Genomic DNA, 21,626 nt, shown 5'->3' with positions numbered 1-21,626 from the left:
TATCTGGAGGTATTGAGACTTTCCCATTCTTTTTCTTTGGATTTCATCTTTATATTCATGTTTTTGCATTTAAGCTCTTCCTTGAAAATCTCACCTTTCCCTCACTCTTGGCCCCCTTTTTCCTCTCCCTGTTATAAATCATTTCAGAAATTGCCTTCCACAAATTTTCACTGATACCTTTTTAATTTTTATTCAAGAGATAACTAGTACACATATTATGCTAGTACACATGCACACTGGACATTCTGGGATTAAAATTCAAAATATGCTATAGCATAGTTCATTTACAGCTAGAACAGTTGCCATTATGCTGCTGAGTTCCTTTGCTACAAGGTTGCGCTAATTTGCAATCTCTTCCTGCGTCTATCTTCTCAAAGCAGAACAAGGATCCTATTGTGCTCCTCCTCCTCTTTCTCTTTCAAATACTTCTGCAGAAGGGGCATTCTCCAAACCCTACCAGTAGTTCTCAACCTGTGGGTTTCCAGATGTTTTGGCCTTCAATTCCCAGCAATCCTAACAGCTGGTAAACTGTTTTCTAGGAGTTGTAAGCCAAAACACCTGGAGACCCACAGGTTGAGAACCACTGGCCTATACAGAAGATTTGTTCCCAGAGCTTCCACCATTTTGCAACTCCACCTCATCCATTCCTCTCACACCCAGTCCTCCTAACTTTGGTACTTGTGCAACACATTATCTGTTCTAGAAACATTTGCCGAAAAGGAATGAAATTATAGAATGTGTGCATGAAACCCGCTCACTGCCATTTGATCAAAATAGTGGCTACATATTTTGCTTCCTATCTTGGCTTCTTTTAAAAAATGGGTTTTTAAAAAGATGGAAATATGGGCCTTTATTGCATGAAGCTGGTATGCCATGATTTCGCCCATCAATAGTGGGGATGGGTTAATCATGGGGAGGAGGCAAACTGGTAGGAGGATGTGCATGGCGTCACATCATGGAGTGTGCCTCCGTTGTGCAATGCCAGTTTGCCTCCCTTGTGCAATAAAGTCCTGAGGGAATAAGAAGGCAACACGTTATGGATAAAAGATGGCTAATTTTGAAGAGTACCAGAACTGGGGTAGTTCCCACCCCTGCCTTCAGTCAATGTCAAATGCCACAGTGATAGCTCTTTCACCCAAAAAACTGTTCTCAAAAAACAGAACTAAGATTATAATTAAATTACCAGTGTGTTAAAAGCTCATATGTTTCTCAAAAAGTCCCTTAACTGAATTCTTTAGTATGTGAGAACCACTGCATTAAAAAGACACACATACCGTGTTTCCCCGAAAATAAGACAGTGCCTTATATTAATTTTTTGCTCCCAAAGATGCTCTAGGTCTTATTTTCAGGGGATGTCTTATTTTTCCATGAAGAAGAATTCACATTTATTGTTGAACAAAAAAATGAACATTTATTATATACTGTACAGTAGTTGTCATCATAAACCAGCATAACCAGACAAACTGTGAATCCTATCAAGAATTTCTTGTTACTACCAATATTTCCATGTACAACACTTTATGGTATGTACATTTACCGATCCTGCATGCTCTGGTGTTCTGTTTGGTGGGCATGCTTCCAAACAAAAACTTTGTTAGGTCTTACTTTTGGGGAAGGCCTTATATTTAGCAATTCAGCAATTCAGCTAGGTCTTATTTTCTGGGGATGTCTTATTTTAGGGGAAACAGGGTACATATATACAAACAGCAACAGCAGCAGCAGCAGTAGCATTAGTAAATTGAAATAAAGTACTGGCAAATTAAATGCCTCGAACCTATGTTCCTGCAATTCATTTTGGCTGCCTAACTGTGCACATGACTGCACAATACTGTTATTCATTTTGTTAGCATTATGAGACAATAACAGGGTCTGTAATTTTTCTAGTAACTTCAACAGCAACACTTAATGGGAAACAAACACAGAAACTCCATGTACTCAAGTGAGTGCAACTGCATTTTCTTATCCTGTTTTCATGGAGTAATTATTTCAGCGATTGCTTTCTGTCAGCATCGTTGTGGTTACCTTTGTCATAGACTGGCACTACATTTTGTTCAGCCTGATTTCAAATACTAGCTGTGATTTTAGCCATTTCTATAGACTCCTTGGAAGTTCAATTCATTGGTGTGCAGACAGTTGCCATATGACATCAGCACCGCTTAATTCCCACTTAGATTCTCAAAATAACTCAGAGGGGAATCTCTTTTCTTTCTGTGTGGATGTCAAACTCTCGCTTCAGTTAAATAGGCATGGGGTGTGTGCTTAAAAGGGAAAAAAATGATGTGCTCATCATTGAGCAGAGCTCTGAGACCACTGTACAAATCCATTGACAATCCAATCTCTTTTAAGATTAAAAACAGGGAGAGATAATCTGACTCTGCTGAATTCTTTGGAGTTCTCACATTTCAGAGGTATAATGAAATGGTAGTTGGGCAGCTCTCACATCTGTTAAAAGAAGCCTCCCTTTGAGCTGTTGCTTTGTTATTGTCATTTCTCTTAAAAAGCAGAAAGGATAATGTTGAGGAGATACATGGCATTATTTTATGTCTGTTTTTTATTTTGTGCGGCAAGGGAAAGGTTGGAGGACAATCCAAAGTGCATCACTGCCCAGAAGAATGATTGCTACCTCTTTTCTTTTCCTGTTCACTTAAACCAAGAAAACATTTTCCGTATAAACAGACAGTATAATCATAGGACTGGCTTTAGTTGCCATTGCTGTGCAAACAGGTTGACAGTTTGATCCTGTTCCTAAACTTGATCTGCTAAGATGCGAGCAAAGGGTTGTGGCAGTATAGCTGTAGCTTCAACCTAAAAAGAAGAAAACAAGAAAAGCCCCCCTGGCTCAGATCAAAGACCTCTCTTGTACAGCATTCAGTTTCCCTTCGTGGCAACAAAAATGCCTTATGCGAAGCCCAAGAGCAAAACACAAAGGAGGGCAGAACTGTCAGCTTTTGCTGCTCCCCAGTAACTTTTATTCACAGGCATTTTTTTTATCTAATCCCTTTAAAAAAACATAACCCATCATGACCCAAACAGGTAGGGCAAACCTGTACAAGGTCTGCCTTGTATACTTTTGAAAACACTTATTATTTCACCACTAAGCTATTTTTCCTCCTGGCTGCTACTGCTTCATGAGAATTTTAAGAGAAAAAAGCAGTAGATAGTCTCAAAGCCTCTGAGTGAGAAATACTGCCCCAATGCAAAGCCCATGCTCTCCTTAATGCATCCCTGCTTTTCAGATTCCAGTGTTATTGGACATTATGTAATACAGAGGATATTGCTTGCACCAAGGGCGGACAATTTAGAATGGTTCAAATATTTTTACAATCTAACAATATCTAGAAAGCCATAATACCCATTTCTACATTACACTTTTGCCGTCAGTTTCATAGAATACAACAGGTACATTTACACTGTAGAAATAATGCAGCTTGACACTACTTTAGCTGCCATGGCTCAATGCTATGAATCCTGGGAGTTGATCTTTGGTGGGGCACCAGCACTTTTTGGCAGAGAAAGCTAAAGATTGTGTAAAAGCTGCAAAATCAAACAGGATCCTTACAGTTCAGGGTCTTCTACTTTTATGTATAATGAGAAACAAATATTTCAAAAATATGAACCAGAGTCTCATTATTTTTTATTGAACTGTACCATATACCAAAACTTGAAAACTGTATGTCAAGCAAAATTGTATAATGTACAGTTATCCCAAGGTGTTTAGTTCCAGTCTCCACCTTCAACCCACAGGTACTAAAATCTGTGAATGCTCAAGTCCCATGATATACAATGAGATAGTAAAACTATGTCCCTTGTATAAAATGGCAAAATCAAGGGTTGCTTTTTAGAATTTTTAAAACGTACTTTCAGGTTGCAGATTGTGGAATCCATGGATGCAGAAGCTGTGAATAAGGAAGACTGACTCTATATAACCCATTTTATGTTTTCAGTCTGCAAAGAATTGTAATGTACATTTTTTTTATTTCTCCTGAAAATGTCATTTCTCCACCTCAAAATCCATAAATTCTTCTTCCCAACCAAGCCTTCAACATTTCTAAAAATGTACTACTTAAAACCCTTTAACTTTTACTGAGACTGAGAATATTATGTTCTACCATAGGACTGTGGTTGATATTTTGGATATATTATTTACATTTTTAAGACCAAACACTAAACGGTGTATATCTCATTTTCTGTTAATTGTAACGTGGTGGATACATCTCAACAATGAAGCACTGACAGAGAAAAACATACTGCATCTTGTTTCAGCGATATGCTTGTAAACAAACTTTAATTTTAATGAAATTGAGGCATGATTCCTGAAAGCAGGCACCCCTTAGAATACACAGATTCGAAAGCAGATAATTAAGAAAGGGATTTATGAAGCACTCATCTTCACCACTGGTAAACATGTTGAATTTCAAAATAATGTCACTGTTAGTGAACTCTCTTGTTGTGTCAAAGCAAACTTTAATTGCTTCATTTACACCCAGGGAAAACACTGCACTCCCGCAATGGCTTTGATTTATTGTGTTAAAAGACTGCATGCTAATCATATCGGAAGGTCAATACAAGTTTCACTTGAAAATAAAAGATTAGTGTTTCTATTATTATTTCTATTCTACCCAAGGAAGGAAAGGACAAAGTAAAGATTTCACATGTCAAATGTTTTCTGCACTTAGAAAATTCCAGTGGCTGGAATGGTGTTTTTTCTCCTTAAATTTTGTTACCAGAATTGTGTAATTTTTTTTAACTTTGATCTTCCTTTTCAGTGACAGTTTTTCTTCTTTTGTTGTTTTGTGGTAATTATTTTCCGTATTCTTTAATTGCATTTTTAATTTAAATTAGGTTTTTTTAAAAAAAGAAAAGAAAAAAGAAAAGAAACTAGCATATCAAGGACAAAAGATATGGGAAATGTGGAACGTCTCCCAGATATCAGTGGACTTTAACACTCATCAGTCTTAGTAGTAGAGCCATATTACCATGGGAACTGTAGTATAGCAATATTTGGATGGTAAGCCAATCCTTATAGAGCCCCGGTGGCGAATTGCGTTAAAGCGCTGAGCTGCTGAACTTGCAGACCGAAAGGTCCCAGGTTCAAACCCCGGGAGCGGCCGCTGTTAGCTCCAGCTCCTGAGTGCCCTAAACAGTGTGATTAAAAGGTAGGGGAAAGCTCTATTTTATTACGAAATGGGGTTAGACTGAACTCTCTTCTGAACACTTCTGAACATTCCTAGCATAACTTGATGAAATCCTTAAAAATAACAAAGGAATAAATAGAAAACTGCTTGGTACACCTTCATATTTTACTTTGGAAATGGATCGTTGCTTCATCATCTTTCAAAAAATAACCAGGTAACAAATACTCACTGCACATTTTGCATAATATGCTCAAGCTCTAGACAAATAATTATGGACTAAAAGATATGAGACACAATATTTAATTTCCCCACAATGTCATTGATTCGGTTCCAGATGTTATCAGAAACAGTGATGGATACCCAGAGTTTTCTGGATGTTTCAGAGTATCCTGCAGCTACCAGGCAGTCTGGATCCACTATTCAGACTGGACACTAGTGTCACAACCCAGCACAAGGCAAGGGGATAAATCCTGCCTGTGTCACCACCGCTGCTCCTAGCCAGGCATGGCACTTCATCCAATCTCCTGGCTATTGCATGCACTCTGCTGATCTCAAAATGATATGCCTGTACAACCATCAAGAAAGTTGTCAATCTCCCCTTCTTTCTGGTGATTCAGGTGTCTCATTCTGATGTCAGTAGAGGTGCCCATTATGGTCAGGAATGTGGATGAATCTCCACATCCAGCTAGGAATAGTGACAGATGTTCAGACATGGGATCAAGTGAAATGTACACAACCTCATTGAAATGGAAGTGCTTCCAGGTTGTCTGAACAATGACCCCAGATTCTACACAAGTGTACAAGATCCAGAGTTGCTCTAGGAAGCATTTACACTGGACTAAACTGTCCAGTATAGATAAGCTGAAACATCAAATTAGGTTATGATTTTACAAATTAAACACCAAAACATCATGTTATACAATAAATTTGACATAAAAAGTAGTTCAATACACAGTAATGCTATGTAGTAATTACTGTATTTATGAATTTAGCTCCAAAATATCATGATGTATTGAAAACATTGACTACAAAAATGCGTTGGATAATCCAGAACGTTGGATAAGCGAGTGTTGGATAAGTGAGACTCTACTGTACTTACTTTCTTTTTGCTATTAACTTCCACATTCAGTTACCACTTTTCAAATTAATAATTGTCTACATCCAAAGATTTAATTTTCTTCTAATTTCATGGTTCTTCTCAGAATATTACCCTGTAATAGTGAGCTCTTGTTGGAAATATAGATGTGATTCAACACAAATACTAAAACTTTTCATTATAAAACACTAAGAAAATTTTAACAACTAAAACCGGGAGGGAAATTGTTAAGAGCATTTATGCTTTAAAAATATTTACAAGCTGGGCCTGGATTGCCAATTAAAATATTCCCAAATGCATTTCATATTCATTATCAATGCAAATCCAAAACTCTATACAATACTACACTCACAATGTTCTGTAATATTCTGTAACACTATAATATGCATTGTCACTTGATTTAATTATATAGATTACATAATATTAACACCATAAATGAACTGCATTCATGTCATGGAAAAGGTCATAGTTCAGCAATAGAACATACGTTTGGCCTGCAGACAAAACCCCGGGATTTCAGTAAACAGTACAGGGTTATAGGAAGCAATAGCTGTCTATGGATATAACAAAGAGGCCTCATTTTTCTTACCTTCTGAGATCGTGGTGTGACATGAACACTCTGTGCCGAAACAGGAAGGAAAGATGACTTTGGTTCTTCTGAAGTGTGGGTTTTAGGAGGTCTGGGTGGAGGAATTGTGGTTCTGTTCTCATATTTTCTTATCATGCAATATTGTTCTTCTGTAATCTCTTCCACAACAGACTTTACTGGGAAAATCAAAGTATTTTCTATATGGTTTCTCAACAACTGGAATGACACATTTAATCGATGTGTAGGGATTTCCCATATTTCTGTGGGATTGTTGAGTGTGCTGATTAATAGGAAAGATTCTATGATTTCTTCTTCAAGCTGAAGACATGGTATATCTGCCAAAATATCCTCCTGGATTGAAAGATCTCTTATTGATACTTTAACATTAAATGGAAGGGAGAAATCTTTGCAAAGTTCTGACAAGTCATACTGTCTTTTATCGTGGACAAGTTCAACAAAGCCTCCTTCCAAGCACATTGGAAGAAGTACGCTTTTGTGGGTTTTATTTAGCAACAATATTTGTTCGCAGACCAAAGCCTCCTCTACTATCTTCTTTTGCAGATGACTTGTTTCATTTGTCCGGAGCTGTGGAATTAGAAACTCATCTCCAACAGAAACAGAACACAGATCTTCATTGAGAGACACAAACGCTTTGGTAGCCAATACGTGAAGCTTTTCCTTCATATCCCGTGCTATTTCTAAGTCATATGCAGTTGGAAATTTCCGGGGCTTTCTTTTAAACTTCCCTTTGTAGCTGGTAGGAATTAAAAAGTGTCTTTTACAGGATGCTTCCTTGTGCTCGGATGCTAAGATCCTTCTTTCCTGACACATTTTGTAAATTATTACTTCTCTGCCAGGGCGCAACAAATCACATGACTGTGTGTTTTCAATGGAACTTTCACTCACTGCAACAACAATAGGAAAGTCATCACTTGTCCTTTCCAAAATATCTTCTACTGATAATGGTTGAAGGAAACTGTTAATATTGTAGCAGTCTGTTACGTCTTTAACTTCAACATCTAAATCAGAAAGGAAGTGAACTATCTCTTTTTGAACTGGAATAGAAAAGAAAGAGTATAATATTTAGACTAATAATTACTATAAGAAGGCATAATACGTATAATATAGAATCAAGGAATATTATATAAAAATAGAAATGCTTCCTGTAGATATGTTTAAACATGGGAAGATTGCTGAAAAAGACATTTACTTACTTTAGAGCAGTGGTTCTCAACCTGTGGGTCCCCTGATGTTTTGGCCTTCAGCTCCCAGAAATCCTAGGTGAGGTAAAGGTTTTCCTGACATTAAGTCTAGTCATGTCCGACGCTGAGGGGTGGTGCTCATCTCCATTTCTAAGTTGAAGAGCAGGTTTTGTCCATAGATGCCTCCTAGGTCATGTGGCCAGCATGTCTGCATGGAGCGTCGTTACCTTCCTGCTGGACCAGTACTTATTGATCTGCTCACATTTGCATGTTTTCAGACTGCTAGGTTGGCAGAAATCCTAACAGCTGGTAAACTGGCTGGGATTTCTGGGAGTTGTAGACCAAAACACCTGAGGACCCACAGGTTGAGAACCACTGCATTATGCCATCTTTTCATCTTTTTAAAAATCAGAAGCAGGACACAGAAATGGTGATTCATTTACCTTAGGGTTTCCAAAAGTTGGAAATGACTTGAAGGCACCCAACAACACCAGAGTAATTTTATTCCCTCCCATTTCATCCAGTGAGAAAATGCATAGGGTGGAAATGGAAAAGAAGAAAGTAAAAAAACAAAACATTTCTACTCTCTTTTCCATTTTGCCACATGGTTTCTTTGCTTTGTCTCCATCCTCTCTGTAGAATGGGTTTGCCCAAGTATTCAAAATAACATATGTACGTTATTTACTTAATCCTTACAATAACTTGTTAAAGCAGGTCACTGCAGAGCAGGTAATGACAGGTGAGAGAAAAACTTAATTATTTGTTTAAAATCTGAGTATAGACAACATGTGAGAAGATTGAGTTTTTTCAGTCCTGTCTAGCCTGCTATTATTTCTATCACCTTTACATGAGGAAGGTGACAGTTCAGAAGAATCTTAAAGCCTCTCCAACTCATGGTGGTTCTAAAAAAATGGGTTCCTCTTTACAGGAACATCCTTTGACAAGGAACAGGAGAAGCCAGTGCACATGGGCTTGTAATACTGGGAATATGGCTATAGCAACTTACAAATGGGGGCCCCTGGTGGTACAGTGTGTTAAAGCGCTGAGCTGCTGAATTTGCGGATCAAAAGGTCCCAGGTTCAAATCCTGGGAGCAGAATGAGTGCCCGCTGTTAGCCCCAGCTCCTGCCAACCTAGCGGTTCGAAAACATGCAAATGTGAATAGATCAATAGGTACCGCTCTGGAGGGAAGGTAACGGAGATCCATGCAGTCATGCCGGCCACATGACCTTGGAGGTGTCTACGGACAATGGCTTAGAAATGGAGATGAGCACCAACCCCCAGAGTCAGTCACGACTGGACTTAATGTCACGGTGAAACTTTTACCTTTGCCTAACTTGCAAATAGTGTTTATCAAAGGGAAAATGCTCTCAAGTCACTGTGTGTGTGTGTGTGTGTGTGTGTTCCATACACATGTATAGAATTGCATGATTATATTAGTGATGATTTTTGAAGCAAGGTAATTGGGACTGCTAAAAAATAAATAGTTGTAGCAAACACATATTTTTGATAAGCTGTACTTGATTCAATGCTGCTAATGTGCATATAAGTAAACATCGATTGGATTCCTTAGCAGTAACTATTTTATTCATAATAGAATGTATGCTGTGTCTGATACTGCCATTTCATACTAATAGTGCTTCAAAGAAGGTGTAGAAATCCATTGTTCACTGTTCATAAAGTAATTTGCTTATAGAATTCTGCAGAAGATATTTGGAGAATATTCACTGCAATTTATATGTTGAATGCATAGAGATTAGAAAAACTACTGAAATGTGACTTAGAAACCAGAACTATCAAACAATATATTGCAAAGCAGTTTGATCCTGCTTAGCTTCCGAAATCAGATAGGATCCCAATGCTGTCAGTGCATTTGGGCCTTCCAATCAACAATCACTTATAATCCAATTTTGTAATAGGAGAATATTTTGTAAGTATGAACATAGATGTGAGTTGCCATATACATTTATACCAAATAATGATTCCTTTCTTCATTTTTTAAATCTTTAGCTACATCTCCATAGCGACCTCTTGTTTCCACAGGAAAGCAAATCTCATATTTTGTGAGATATACTTATATCACTCCCTGCAGCTTATAGTATATACATAAAAATACAAAAGGGCAGGGAGGGTGGGAACAGGTTACATGGAGGAACATGCACATATAAAAAGAACGAGCGTTTGGCAGGATGAGACTCTTTCTGAAGGCAAGAGACAGCCACTTGAAACCTCCCCAGAACTTATTGAAATACATACACTAAAAATCCTACCTACACTTATTTCAAATATTATATAAAATGAATGTATAGAAATAGATACCTTTTATTATATGCTCACAAAGGATTTGTCCCCATTTGGATAAAGGTTAAGGAAAAGTAGAGGGAAATGTTCCATTTGCTGCTTCCACTGAAAACATATTTAACGCTAAATCAATACAACACAGAACTGTCATTTTCAAGATCTGTCTTAAGTCTATCAAGCACCTCTCTTCATTTTCCTGTGTGGAGAGTGTTTATGTAGAAGCATTCAGCCCTTCGGAGAGAGGGGGGATTTAAATAAAGCTGATTTTTATTATTATTATTATTATTATTATTATTATTATTATTATTATTATTATTATCTCAACTTCAGTCTGAAGTGGTAGTTTAAAGCCAGGACACAATGGTGCACTTTTGCTGGAAGCTGCTTATGCCATCATTGGATACCCTTCCTCCCTTTTGCAGCCACCTATGAATTGATGGGCTAGGAAAACCAGATTTTGTGGGCTTTTGGAATTGTGTTTTGGAAGCACTGCAATAGGAGAGAGACACTCCCAACGCAAGATGCACATTGATGGATATAGAAATATAATATTGGATTTTGGCTACCAAAACAGGCTTACATCTAGTGTTTATAATGGATGAACTAGTTTTTGATTCAAGTATTGTATAACAGTAAACAACAGATATGCAATCCTATGTATTCAAATAATATTTCCCACTTTTGTACCATGTCAACACCAGTTATCCAGATGAATATAAAGTGAATTCTTACTCCATATGGTAACTCACTAGTAGGAACTCATTAGAGACACAAGAATAAGTCTTTCCCCTTAACAACTATCTGATCAACTTTCAATTCATCCACAGTGAACTGCGCCTGAGGCCACATACCAGATCTTCAGAAAATACTTTTAGGAATAATAAATATGATATTTGGAAGCCATGCACAGCTAGGGAGTGGCATCATCCCAAAGCATCATCCTGTTCTGTTATTCATGTTCTGTTACCCATAGATTTCAATGTGTCACTGTATTCATTCTTTTTTAAAGTACTTTCCCAAACTCTGTCATTTATATGCAACACATGTCATCTACTCGTGAGCTATAGTTGCTCCCCAAAGCTGCAGCTGTGATGGCTCAAGCAATGACCTATGACTCCAATATGACTTATGTATGAATCCAAAATGACTGCCATTTTTTAAAAGACTGGCACATGATTGGGAATGAGTAATCTGTCTACAACAGTCACATGTTTAGAATCTTAGAATTTGGACATCTACTTCTGTCACTTCTGAATGCAGACAGAAATACTTAATAATGATATTCATGGACTTACATTTCATCACTGCTTGTACTTCATAAATTGGCATCAGGTCACCAAAATCCACATGAGGGAAAGTGGTGGAATCCCCAGTATCACAGGTGTTAGTGAATGTCACATGCCGGCTTCTGCTCTTGGGGATTTTCCATTGAGCAATTTCATTCAGGGTATAAATCCGGTTATCTTCACATTCATAGAATTCACCTTCTTGTGAAAGTGGCAGTAGAAAGGCATGCATTTGGGAATCCCTTATGACTCCACAATGTATAGTCAAGATCTCCTTACTGTTTTCCACAGAGCTGAATCTGATCATCTCGCCTGGTTTGATGGTCAAGTTTTCTGTCTGTAACTCTTTAGAGCAATAGAAGCAAGGCTGCTGTGTTGGTGCAATCAAAACACTTTTCACAATTTCTTCAACGTTAGCATAAGGTGTTTTATCAGCCACAATCTTGCAGAGACCTTCAAAAGAAAAAAATGATTTGAGAAAATGGCCTTACAATTATGCAAATGCTGAAAAGCATACAATGTTTTCTTTTATATTTATATTTTCTTAGAACTCAAGTTGGTTCTAATAACAGTTTAAAATCAATAATATCAAATAAATACCTACTAAAACCATATTTAAATGTCTAATTCTTGCAGATCCCATGTAACAGTTACACGCATTCAGGAACCTGTATAAAATCAAGAAAATGTATATATAGTTTTTTAAAATAAGATATTTGCAAGTGTACAAAACCACTTGATATATTTCACATTTTCTTTGCACAGAAGTATGCGTGTTCAGCAGTTGTACATATGTGTGTATATGTATGCGATAGGCTTGATCGATCCATGAAAAATTTGATTCTAAACTCGTTTCAAAACTAGAGGGGGTCAGCATTTCGTTTCTGAAGGCATTTCCGAATTCCGCCCTCCCAAAAATTCGAAATTAACGAAAATTCATTATCTTCAAAATTAATTCGTTAATGGCGGACGCGCATGCGCAGTCGCCCAAAAACAGCCCCGGGAGGGGGGGAGTTCGGGGGCTCTCCTGCTCTCATTTTTTCAGCTAAACTGATCAAATTTGGTACAGTGGGAGAACACAATCCACCCTGTTTGTTCGCTAAATTGCAGAGCGTTTGCCCTTTCCTAAGATTTATTGCGCAATTTTATAGTTCATATAGAAATACTTTACCAATTGCAACAAATCTGTTCCTGCTTTTGAATTGTTATTTCCTGTTCATTCAATAGGGGTTCCATCACTGTGAAAGTCCTTCTTCTACTTGTGTAACATTGTTTCAGTGCCCGTAAATCTGTCAAAATTTTAGGGCATTGGGGGTCATTGGCCAAGAGACACATTTTGCTGCCTGCCACAATGCGCAATGACTTTCCCCAGGCATCCATATTGGAGGCCATTATACCCCAGTGGTCAAGCCCCTCCCCCTCCCAAGAAATGTAAGATTTCTGCGATGTTGGTTTGATTTATTGCCTGATGGCAAAATGGGGGCTTGGATCCCACTCCCCTGGGGAGCCGTCCACCGTGGCCCGTCTCCCACCCCTGCCCCTTTCCCCAAAGCAGCAGGGCGTGGGCTTAAACTGCGGAAATAGACATGGGGGCATGGATCCCACACCCCTGCCCCTTTCCCTAAAGCAGTAGGGCGGGGGCTCAGCTGCTGAGATACACATGAGGGTTGGGATCCATTAAAAGCACTGGCAGGGGTAGTGGGAAACATTGGAGCAAAAAGAAAGAAAAACTCCCCGTGGGGATCCGAACCCCTATGTCTATCTCAGCATCAAAGACCCGACAGTTGGCCGGCATGCATCCCGTACAGAGAGAGAGAAAAAAAAAACCAGAGGACCCCGTCCCAAAGGAAGGATCTGTGCAAAATTGCCCAAAGGGGTGCGGAACGACAGCCGCAAGAGAAGAGAGATGCGGTGCAACGTGGGAAACACGACCCCGTAGGCCGACAGGCAGCAAAATCAAAAGAAAAGAAAAGAAAGAAAAAGCCACAGCCGGCAAGTCCCACACATTGAAATAGGCCGGCCACAGTTGGCCGGCACGCTTCCCAGAGAGGAAGAAAGAGTGGCCACCCTAAAGGAGGCTTCTGTGCAAAAACGCAGAAAGGGGTGCGGAAAAACAGCCGTGAGAGAAGAGGGATGCGGTGCATCGTGGGAAACATGACCACTAAGGCCGTGAGGCAGCAAAAACAAAAGAAAAGAAAAGAAAGATAAACCCACAGGCAGCAAGGCCCGCACATTGAAATACTAGGCCAGCCACCGTTGGCCGGCACGCTTCCCAGACAGGAAGAAAGAGTGGCCGCCCCAAAGGAGGCTTCTGTGCAAAAACGCAGAAAGGGGTAAAGAACGACAGCCGCGAGAGAAGAGGGATGCGGTGCATCGTGGGAAACACGACCACTAAGGCCGTGAGGCAGCAAAAACAAAAGAAAAGAAAAGAAAGATAAACCCACAGGCGAAAAGGCCCACACTTTAAAATACTAGGCCGGCCACCGTGGGCCGGCACGCTTCCTAGACAGGAAGAAAGAGTGGCCGCCCCAAAGGAGGCTTCTGTGCAAAAACGCAGAAAGGGGTAAAGAACGACAGCCGCGAGAGAAGAGGGATGCGGTGCATCATGGGAAACACGACCACTAAGGCCGTGAGGCAGCAAAAACAAAAGAAAAGAAAAGAAAAGAAAGATAAACCCACAGGCAGCAAGGCCCGCACATTGAAATACTAGGCCGTCCACCGTTGGCCGGCACGCTTCCCAGACAGGAAGAAAGAGTGGCCGCCCCAAAGGAGGCTTCTGTGCAAAAACGCAGAAAGGGGTAAAGAACGACAGCCGTGAGAGAAGAGGGATGCGGTGCATCGTGGGAAACACGACCACGAAGGCCGAGAGGCAGCAAAAAAAAAAGAAAAGAAAAGAAAGATAAACCCACAGGCGAAAAGGCCCACACGTTAAAATACTAGGCCGGCCACCGTTGGCCGGCACGCTTCCCAGACAGGAAGAAAGAGTGGCCGCCCCAAAGGAGGCTTCTGTGCAAAAACGCAGAAAGGGGTAAAGAACGACAGCCGCGAGAGAAGAGGGATGCGGTGCATCGTGGGAAACACGACCACTAAGGCCGTGAGGCAGCAAACACAAAAGAAAAGAAAAGAAAGATAAACGCACAGGCGAAAAGGCCCACACTTTAAAATACTAGGCCGGCCACCGTGGGCCGGCACGCTTCCTAGACAGGAAGAAAGAGTGGCCGCCCCAAAGGAGGCTTCTGTGCAAAAACGCAGAAAGGGGTAAAGAACGACAGCCGCGAGAGAAGAGGGATGCGGTGCATCGTGGGAAACACGACCACTAAGGCCGTGAGGCAGCAAAAACAAAAGAAAAGAAAAGAAAGAAAAAGCCACAGGCGAAAAGGCCCACATATTGAAATACTAGGCCGGCCACCGTGGGCCGGCACGCTTCCTAGACAGGAAGAAAGAGTGGCCGCCCCAAAGGAGGCTTCTGTGCCAAAACGCAGAAAGGGGTAAAGAACGACAGCCGCGAGAGAAGAGGGATGCGGTGCATCGTGGGAAACATGATCACTAAGGCCGTGAGGCAGCAAAAACAAAAGAAAAGAAAGATAAACCCACAGGCGAAAAGGCCCACATATTGAAATACTAGGCCGGCCACCGTTGGCCGGCACGCTTCCCAGACAGGAAGAAAGAGTGGCCGCCCCAAAGGAGGCTTCTGTGCCAAATCGCATAAAGGGGTGCGGAAAGACAGCCGCGAGAGAAGAGGGATGCGGTGCATCGTGGGAAACACGTCGACCACGTAGGCCGACAGGCAGCCAAAACAAAAGAAAATAAAGAAACAGCCACAGCCGAAAATAGGCCGGCCACAGTTGGCCGGCACGCATCCCGGAGACAGAGAGGAAAAAAAAAAAACCAGGAAATGTGGGCCCAAGCCCCTCAGACCCGGGGGGCCGGCCACCGTTGGCCGGCCCTACGCCCACACCCCACAACCCACGGGGAAGGGCATGTTTCATTTCTGTCTGCTTTCGAAATGTGGGCCCCAGCCCCTCAGACCCGGGGGGCCGGCCACCGTTGGCCGGCCCCACGCCCACACCCCACAACCCACGGGGAAGGGCATGTTTACTTTCCGTCTGCTTTCAAAATGTGGGCCCAAGCCCTTCGGACCGGGGGTGCCGGGCCCACCGTTGGCCGGCACCACGCACACACCACAGAACCCACATGGGGAAGGGCATGCTTTCGTTACGTCTGCTTTTGAAATGTGTGCCCAATCCCCTTAGACCAGGGGGGCCGGCCACCGTTGGCCGGCACCACGCCCACTCCCCACAACCCATGACACAAAGACACACGCCATGACAGCAAACCGTCTAGCCTCTGGAAAAAAAGCCATTGATGTAGTCATGATTCCATTATATCGTGATATTTTTCAGCAAAATTCATAAATTAAGCAATAACAACATAACATTAATGCGTACTGCATATTGAACGACTTCTTCTGTCACATTGGTTGTATTACATGAATTTTTGGTGCTTTATTAGGAAAATCATAACCTCTTATGATGTAATACGCTTTTCTTCTACAAGTCCTATCCCAGATATTTCCTTATTTAACCTTAGGTAGGCCCGTTCAGCTTTGATCAGTGAGACTCTTCTGTATGCAACGAAATGTTGGGTCAATGAGACATATAATATAACAGAAGTCACAGTCAGCATACAGCATTACCAGCTTAAAAAACAGTGGTGTAAAAACACGGCTCTAGTCCGAGGGCTGAATAGAGAGGAGGTAGTTTGACAGTTAAAAAGCAATACAGTGCGAAATACTATTGGCCTGGCAACCAATTCTTCAATAGGCAACGAACGACCACACAGACCTCTAAGGCTTTTTGGAAGAGGAAGCTTTTAAGGCTCTGATGTACATGTTTCCATGGAGTTGCACTTCAGGGAAGACTTGTGTGTATTTCTGGTGTTATTAAAGTTCTCCAGCAGATGAGCTGGATAGAGGGAAATGACTTCTGTTGGTATACAGTTAAAGTAAAGTTGAGGAAGTACAATTATGAAAGATATTGTGTGTTATGGAGTAGTAATGAATCCAAAGTAGAGACAAAGCACAAATGTTGATTCAAAAGGGAACATGAAGACATAAGTAATTGCTTTTAAAAGCAAAACAGAGTTTCTGAGTGGATTGATTCTCTATTTATGAGTCTGTGGAAGATTGTCATCACATACTGTCGACTACACCCGCTCAAGGCAATGGTACAGTGAAAGAAGACAATTTTGAAAAGTGGTAAAGGCGAAGGTGTACCACTTTTATCGGTGATTCAACCATCTTCTATCATTATACCCACATGCCAGCAAAAAACAGTTCCCACTCGACGTAACCTGCGCCCACACCTCGAAAGCAGCCGCAAAGGCACACGCCCTGATGGGCAAACGCCACGGGCGTGCGCGGCCAGAGGGCAAGGGGACCCAAAGGCGGCCGTTCTGTGGCCACAACGTTGAGTACACTGCCTTTTTAGGTGAATGGGACACTGTCCCACTGTCTTTGATGATTCCACCCTCTGAGTTATACCAACAAGCCAGCAAAAAGCGGTTCGCACTCGACGTAACCTGCGCCCACACCTTGAAAGCAGCCGCAAAGGCACACGCCCTGACGGGCAAACGCCACCGTCCGCGTGCGCGGCCAGAGGGCAAGAACAACCAAAGGTGGCCGTTCCGCAGCCACAGCGTCAATCACAGCCTTTCAGGGTGATGGGACACAAGGTTTACATTTGGAGAAATGCTGGCAAAATCGTAGGTGTCCCACTGTCTTTGATGATTCCACCCTCTGAGTTATACCAACAAGCCAGCAAAAAGCGGTTCGCACTCGACGTAACCTGCGCCCACACCTTGAAAGCAGCCGCAAAGGCACACGCCCTGACGGGCAAAAGGCACCCTCCGCGTAAGCGGCCATAGGGCTAGGGGACCCAAAGGCGGGCGTCCCGCGGCCACAACGTTGAATACACTGCCTTTTTAGGTGATTGGGACACTGCCCCACTGTCTTGGATCATTCCACCCTCTTCTATTGTTATACCAACAGGCCAGCAAAAAACAGTTCCCACGAGACGTAACCTGCGCCCACACCTCGAAAGCAGCCGCAAAGGCACACGCCCAGACGGGAAAAAGGCACCCTCCGCGTAAGCGGGCAGAGGGCTAGGGGACCCAAAGGCGGCCGTCCCGCGGCCACTGCGTCGACCACACCCGCTCAAGCCGAAGGGAGAGTGAAAGATGAAAATTTAGAGAAGTGCTGGCCAAGGTCGAGGTGTAGTATTAATCCCTGCGGCAAAACACATCCTCAAAGGTTCAGATGGACAGATATCTCTGTAAAGTGAGAGTCTGGGGTATTCCTTTACCTAAAATGATTATCCAAAGTATCCACATCAAATATAACAGTGCTATTTCTGTACAGGAACTGCGAGGATCTGGAGAAGACCAAACATTCATGGCTCATGAGGGAAATATTAATTGACCCAAAAAAAAAATTGAATGAAATCCGTACTGAACCCAAAAAGGAAGCATTTCCTACCTAGCCTACTATGGGTTGCGACAGATCAAATATCCAATGGTCTTTAGGCCTGCATCAATAGATCCAAGGCAGTCATGCTCCCCCTCTACTCTGCCTAGGTCAGACCACACCTGGAATACTGAGTCCAACTTTGGGCACCGCAGATAAATGGAGATGTTGACAAGCTTGAAAGTGTCAAGAGGAGTTCGACTAAAATGAATAAGGGTCTGGAGAACAAGCAGTATGAGGAGAGGGTTTAAGAGCTGGGCATGTTTTAGCATGCAGAAGAGAAGGCTGATAGGAGACATCATTGCCATGAACAAATATGTGAGAGGAAGTCATAGGGAGGAGGGAGCAAGCTTATTTTCTGCAGCCCTGAAGACAACGGGACGGAGCAGTGGCTTCAAACAACAGGAATGGAGATTCCACCTGTACATCTGGAAGAACTTCCTCACTGTGATGGCTGTTTGGCAGTGGAACTGTCTTCCCCGGACCGTGTTGGAGGCTCCTTCTTTTGAAGCTTTTAAGCATAGGCTAGATGGCCATCTGTCGGGGATGCTTTGAATGAAACGTCCTGCGTCTTAGTTGGGGGAGAACTCGATGGCCCATGAGTTCTATTCCAACTCTACTTTTCTATGATTCCATGATTCAATGATTCGGGAAACGGCCCCTTGAGATTGATGAACCCAAAAACGACAGTGGGCAACGGTGAGTGATGATAAAGACGAGAAAGACAGGGCAAAGGGAGAGGAAAGCATTGTAGGTTAGAGGAGAGAGTTGTTGGACAGAGTCCAAAGGGGCAACCCCCCCCCCCCCCGGCCACACACAAAATTAGCCAAAGTTGCTCTGAAGCAGAGCTGCTTAAAGGAGGAGAACTGTTGCTCTAGGAGCCGTCGGTGTCAAAATCCAAATCTGGGAAATTCAACACGGGAAGGTTGGCCTTCAGGAAAACCAGTTTCTCAACTGTTTGCGGGTCCAGCAAGCTGCGGTGGGGCGTGACTACATCTCCCGCTAGGCTGAAGACCCTTTCGCTCTGCACGCTGGTGGGAGGACAGCTGAGGAACTGGCGGGCTACGTGTGACAGATCCGGCCACATGTGTTCACGTGAAGCCCAATAGGCCAATGGATCACAAGAAATTATCTCAGGAGGCTCCTCAAAGTACCTGTTGACCGAGCATTCGGCCGAGTCTACCTTTTGAGCAGAAGCCAGCAAAGAGGATTCTTCAGAGCAGGAAAGTATGGCCACCGTCTCTGCAAAAAAAAACGTTTCCTGGTCGCGGCTGGAGATCCGTATCCCTACGGCAACCCACTACCGGCTCCCCGGGACTTTCAGTCTCGCCACTAGCGCTAGTGCTGAGGGTGACAGGCATTTCCGGAAGAGGGGCCGCTGTGCCCGTTTCCTCGACCCTGGCAGCAAAGACCTCCCTCACAAGGTTAACTAGTTGGGCCTTCCACACGGTAAAGTCTTTTGGGCAGACGTTGTACTTTAGCCGTGGATCACACAAGGCCGCCAGCATATTGACCTTGCTGGAAAGAAGTGGCTCAAGGCGTTTCCGTACAGCAAAGGACAACCTCCTCACCACCTCCTGGGCCGGCGGTGTCAGCGGTCCAGCCAGGGAGTCCAGTGTTCGACCGGCCCCAAGCCTTTCTAGGTGCCTCCTTAGCCTCAAGACCATGGGCACTGCCTGGCTAAGAAGGGCTTTTGATTCCGAAAGGGTCTCAGTGGCATGTTTGAATGGCTTTAGTACGTCTACTAGCTTGGAGATGGTGTCCCACTCTTGCTTATTTGGAACAAGCTTGCTAACAGGCGCAACCAATGTGAGGGAGATGCCGTGTACCGCCTTCTGCTGCTCGACCATGCGTTCAAGCATTTTAAAGGTTGAATTCCACCGAGTTGAGACGTCCTGGAGCAGCTTGTGCTGCGGGAGGCCTTCAAGGCTCTGCCTGTCTCTCAGCTGCCGGGCTGCCTTGATGCTCCTGTGGAAGTAGCCCGCGATCTTTCTACAGCGCTCGATCAGCAGGGCGATGTTTGCGGTGCTGGCTGGCTGCTCTTCCGGGCTCTTTAAACCTTCCTTGACGGTATTGTGAAGCAAATGGGCCATGCAGGACACATTCTGAAACCCGGCACTTTCGACCGCTTTGATCATATTTTTCCCAGCGTCAGTCACCATAAAGCCCCTCCTCATTTCTTCCGGCCTACACTGCATCCACTCCCCCATCATGTTTTCCAGGTAGCTGCAGATGGTCTCTGCCTTGTGATCACGATCAACTACCTCCAATGCGAGGAGTGCCCAACGATGGGATGTATCCATACTGCCTTCCTTCTCCCACCAATGTGCCGTGAGAGAGAGGTAGGAATGGCCTCCTCCCAAGCTTGACCAAATGTCAGAGGTAAAATGGATGTGTCCTCCCATGGCGCTACGCAACATCTGGATAATGCGTTCCTTACAGCCCTCGTACAATCCGGGAATAACTTTTCTGGAAAAGGTGTGACGGGAGGGGATTTTGTAGCGGGGGCACAGTCTTTTCATAAGGCGTACGAAGCCTTCTTGTTCAACCAGGCGGAAGGGATGGTGATCTAGGGCAATCATCTCTCCCACACTTTGGGTTATCTGCTGGGGTGTGAGTAATGTTTCCCCCGTTTTCTTCCTGGGTAATGGAGTGGCCCAATCCTCCAGGGTGGACTGTGTCTGCCTTCCACCATCTTCACCAGGAGAACTTTGTGTGCTAAGGCTGCCACTGGAAGGGCTTGCAGTTCCCCCTCCTACTGAAACGGAGGGATGGTGTCGCTTCATGTGAGAGCTCAACCCCGAGGTCGCAAGATGTCTCAGATCTCTGCCTCTGCTGATATTTGCCCCACAGTGTCTACAAACTGCCAAAGTAGCACTCTCAGAGTGAACATGGAAATGGTCCCAAATATATGACCTTGGCCTCCCCACAGCCACTGTGGCGACGCCCACAGAGATAGGAGTCGTGGGCACCCTTTCGTCCGCTAGAGAAGGTTTTTTGTTTAATGGTACAACCTCCTTTACCTCCTCCTCACTGTCAGTAGCGGGTGGAGGGGTGGGGTTATCTATATCCTCACAATCCACCACTTGTAGTTCCAGGACTGCAACACCTGTATGTTCCATTGATCGTACTGTGGTCTCAGCTCCATACAACAACTGGTGGAGGGCTGTGAACTTTCTGCATTCGAACAGCCAGCTTCTTCATCAAGTCCACCCACTCCCATAGTTCGGCGTTCCAGACGGATGGGACCTACCCTAACTTTTTTGGCCCCCCACAGTGTCCTGGCTGTTGCTTTACCACTAGCAGGACTTGCTCCCCCAGACCCGCGTACAGCTGAACGCTTCATGATAACGGGAGTGTTTTCAGGAGACAGAAGGGAGGATGGAAAGGTGTTGTGTAACTGTTGGAAAATATTTGTTGTTTCTTGATTGGCAACGTGTTCTGTTCAGGGTCTATTAACTGCCGCAAAACCGTCTATAACAGTTTTAGTTATTT

General features: G+C 43.2%; 1 protein-coding gene across 1 annotated transcript in view; it reads right to left on the bottom strand.

The window, feature by feature from the left end:
* themis (thymocyte selection associated) overlaps nucleotides 1–21,626 on the bottom strand; it is a 124,479-nt gene that overhangs the window by 67,603 nt on the left and 35,250 nt on the right. The window contains exons 3-4 of the mRNA XM_008118971.3: nucleotides 11,618–12,061; nucleotides 6,821–7,875 (exon numbers count right to left, since the gene is read on the bottom strand). Coding sequence (XP_008117178.2) covers nucleotides 6,821–7,875; nucleotides 11,618–12,061 — 1,499 coding nt within the window. The remainder of the gene's footprint in view (nucleotides 1–6,820; nucleotides 7,876–11,617; nucleotides 12,062–21,626) is intronic.

This window comes from Anolis carolinensis, chromosome 1, assembly GCF_035594765.1.
Source record: "Anolis carolinensis isolate JA03-04 chromosome 1, rAnoCar3.1.pri, whole genome shotgun sequence".
In the NCBI taxonomy this organism is placed as follows: Eukaryota; Metazoa; Chordata; class Lepidosauria; order Squamata; family Dactyloidae; genus Anolis; species Anolis carolinensis.
This window is presented reverse-complemented; position numbering and strand designations above follow the sequence as displayed.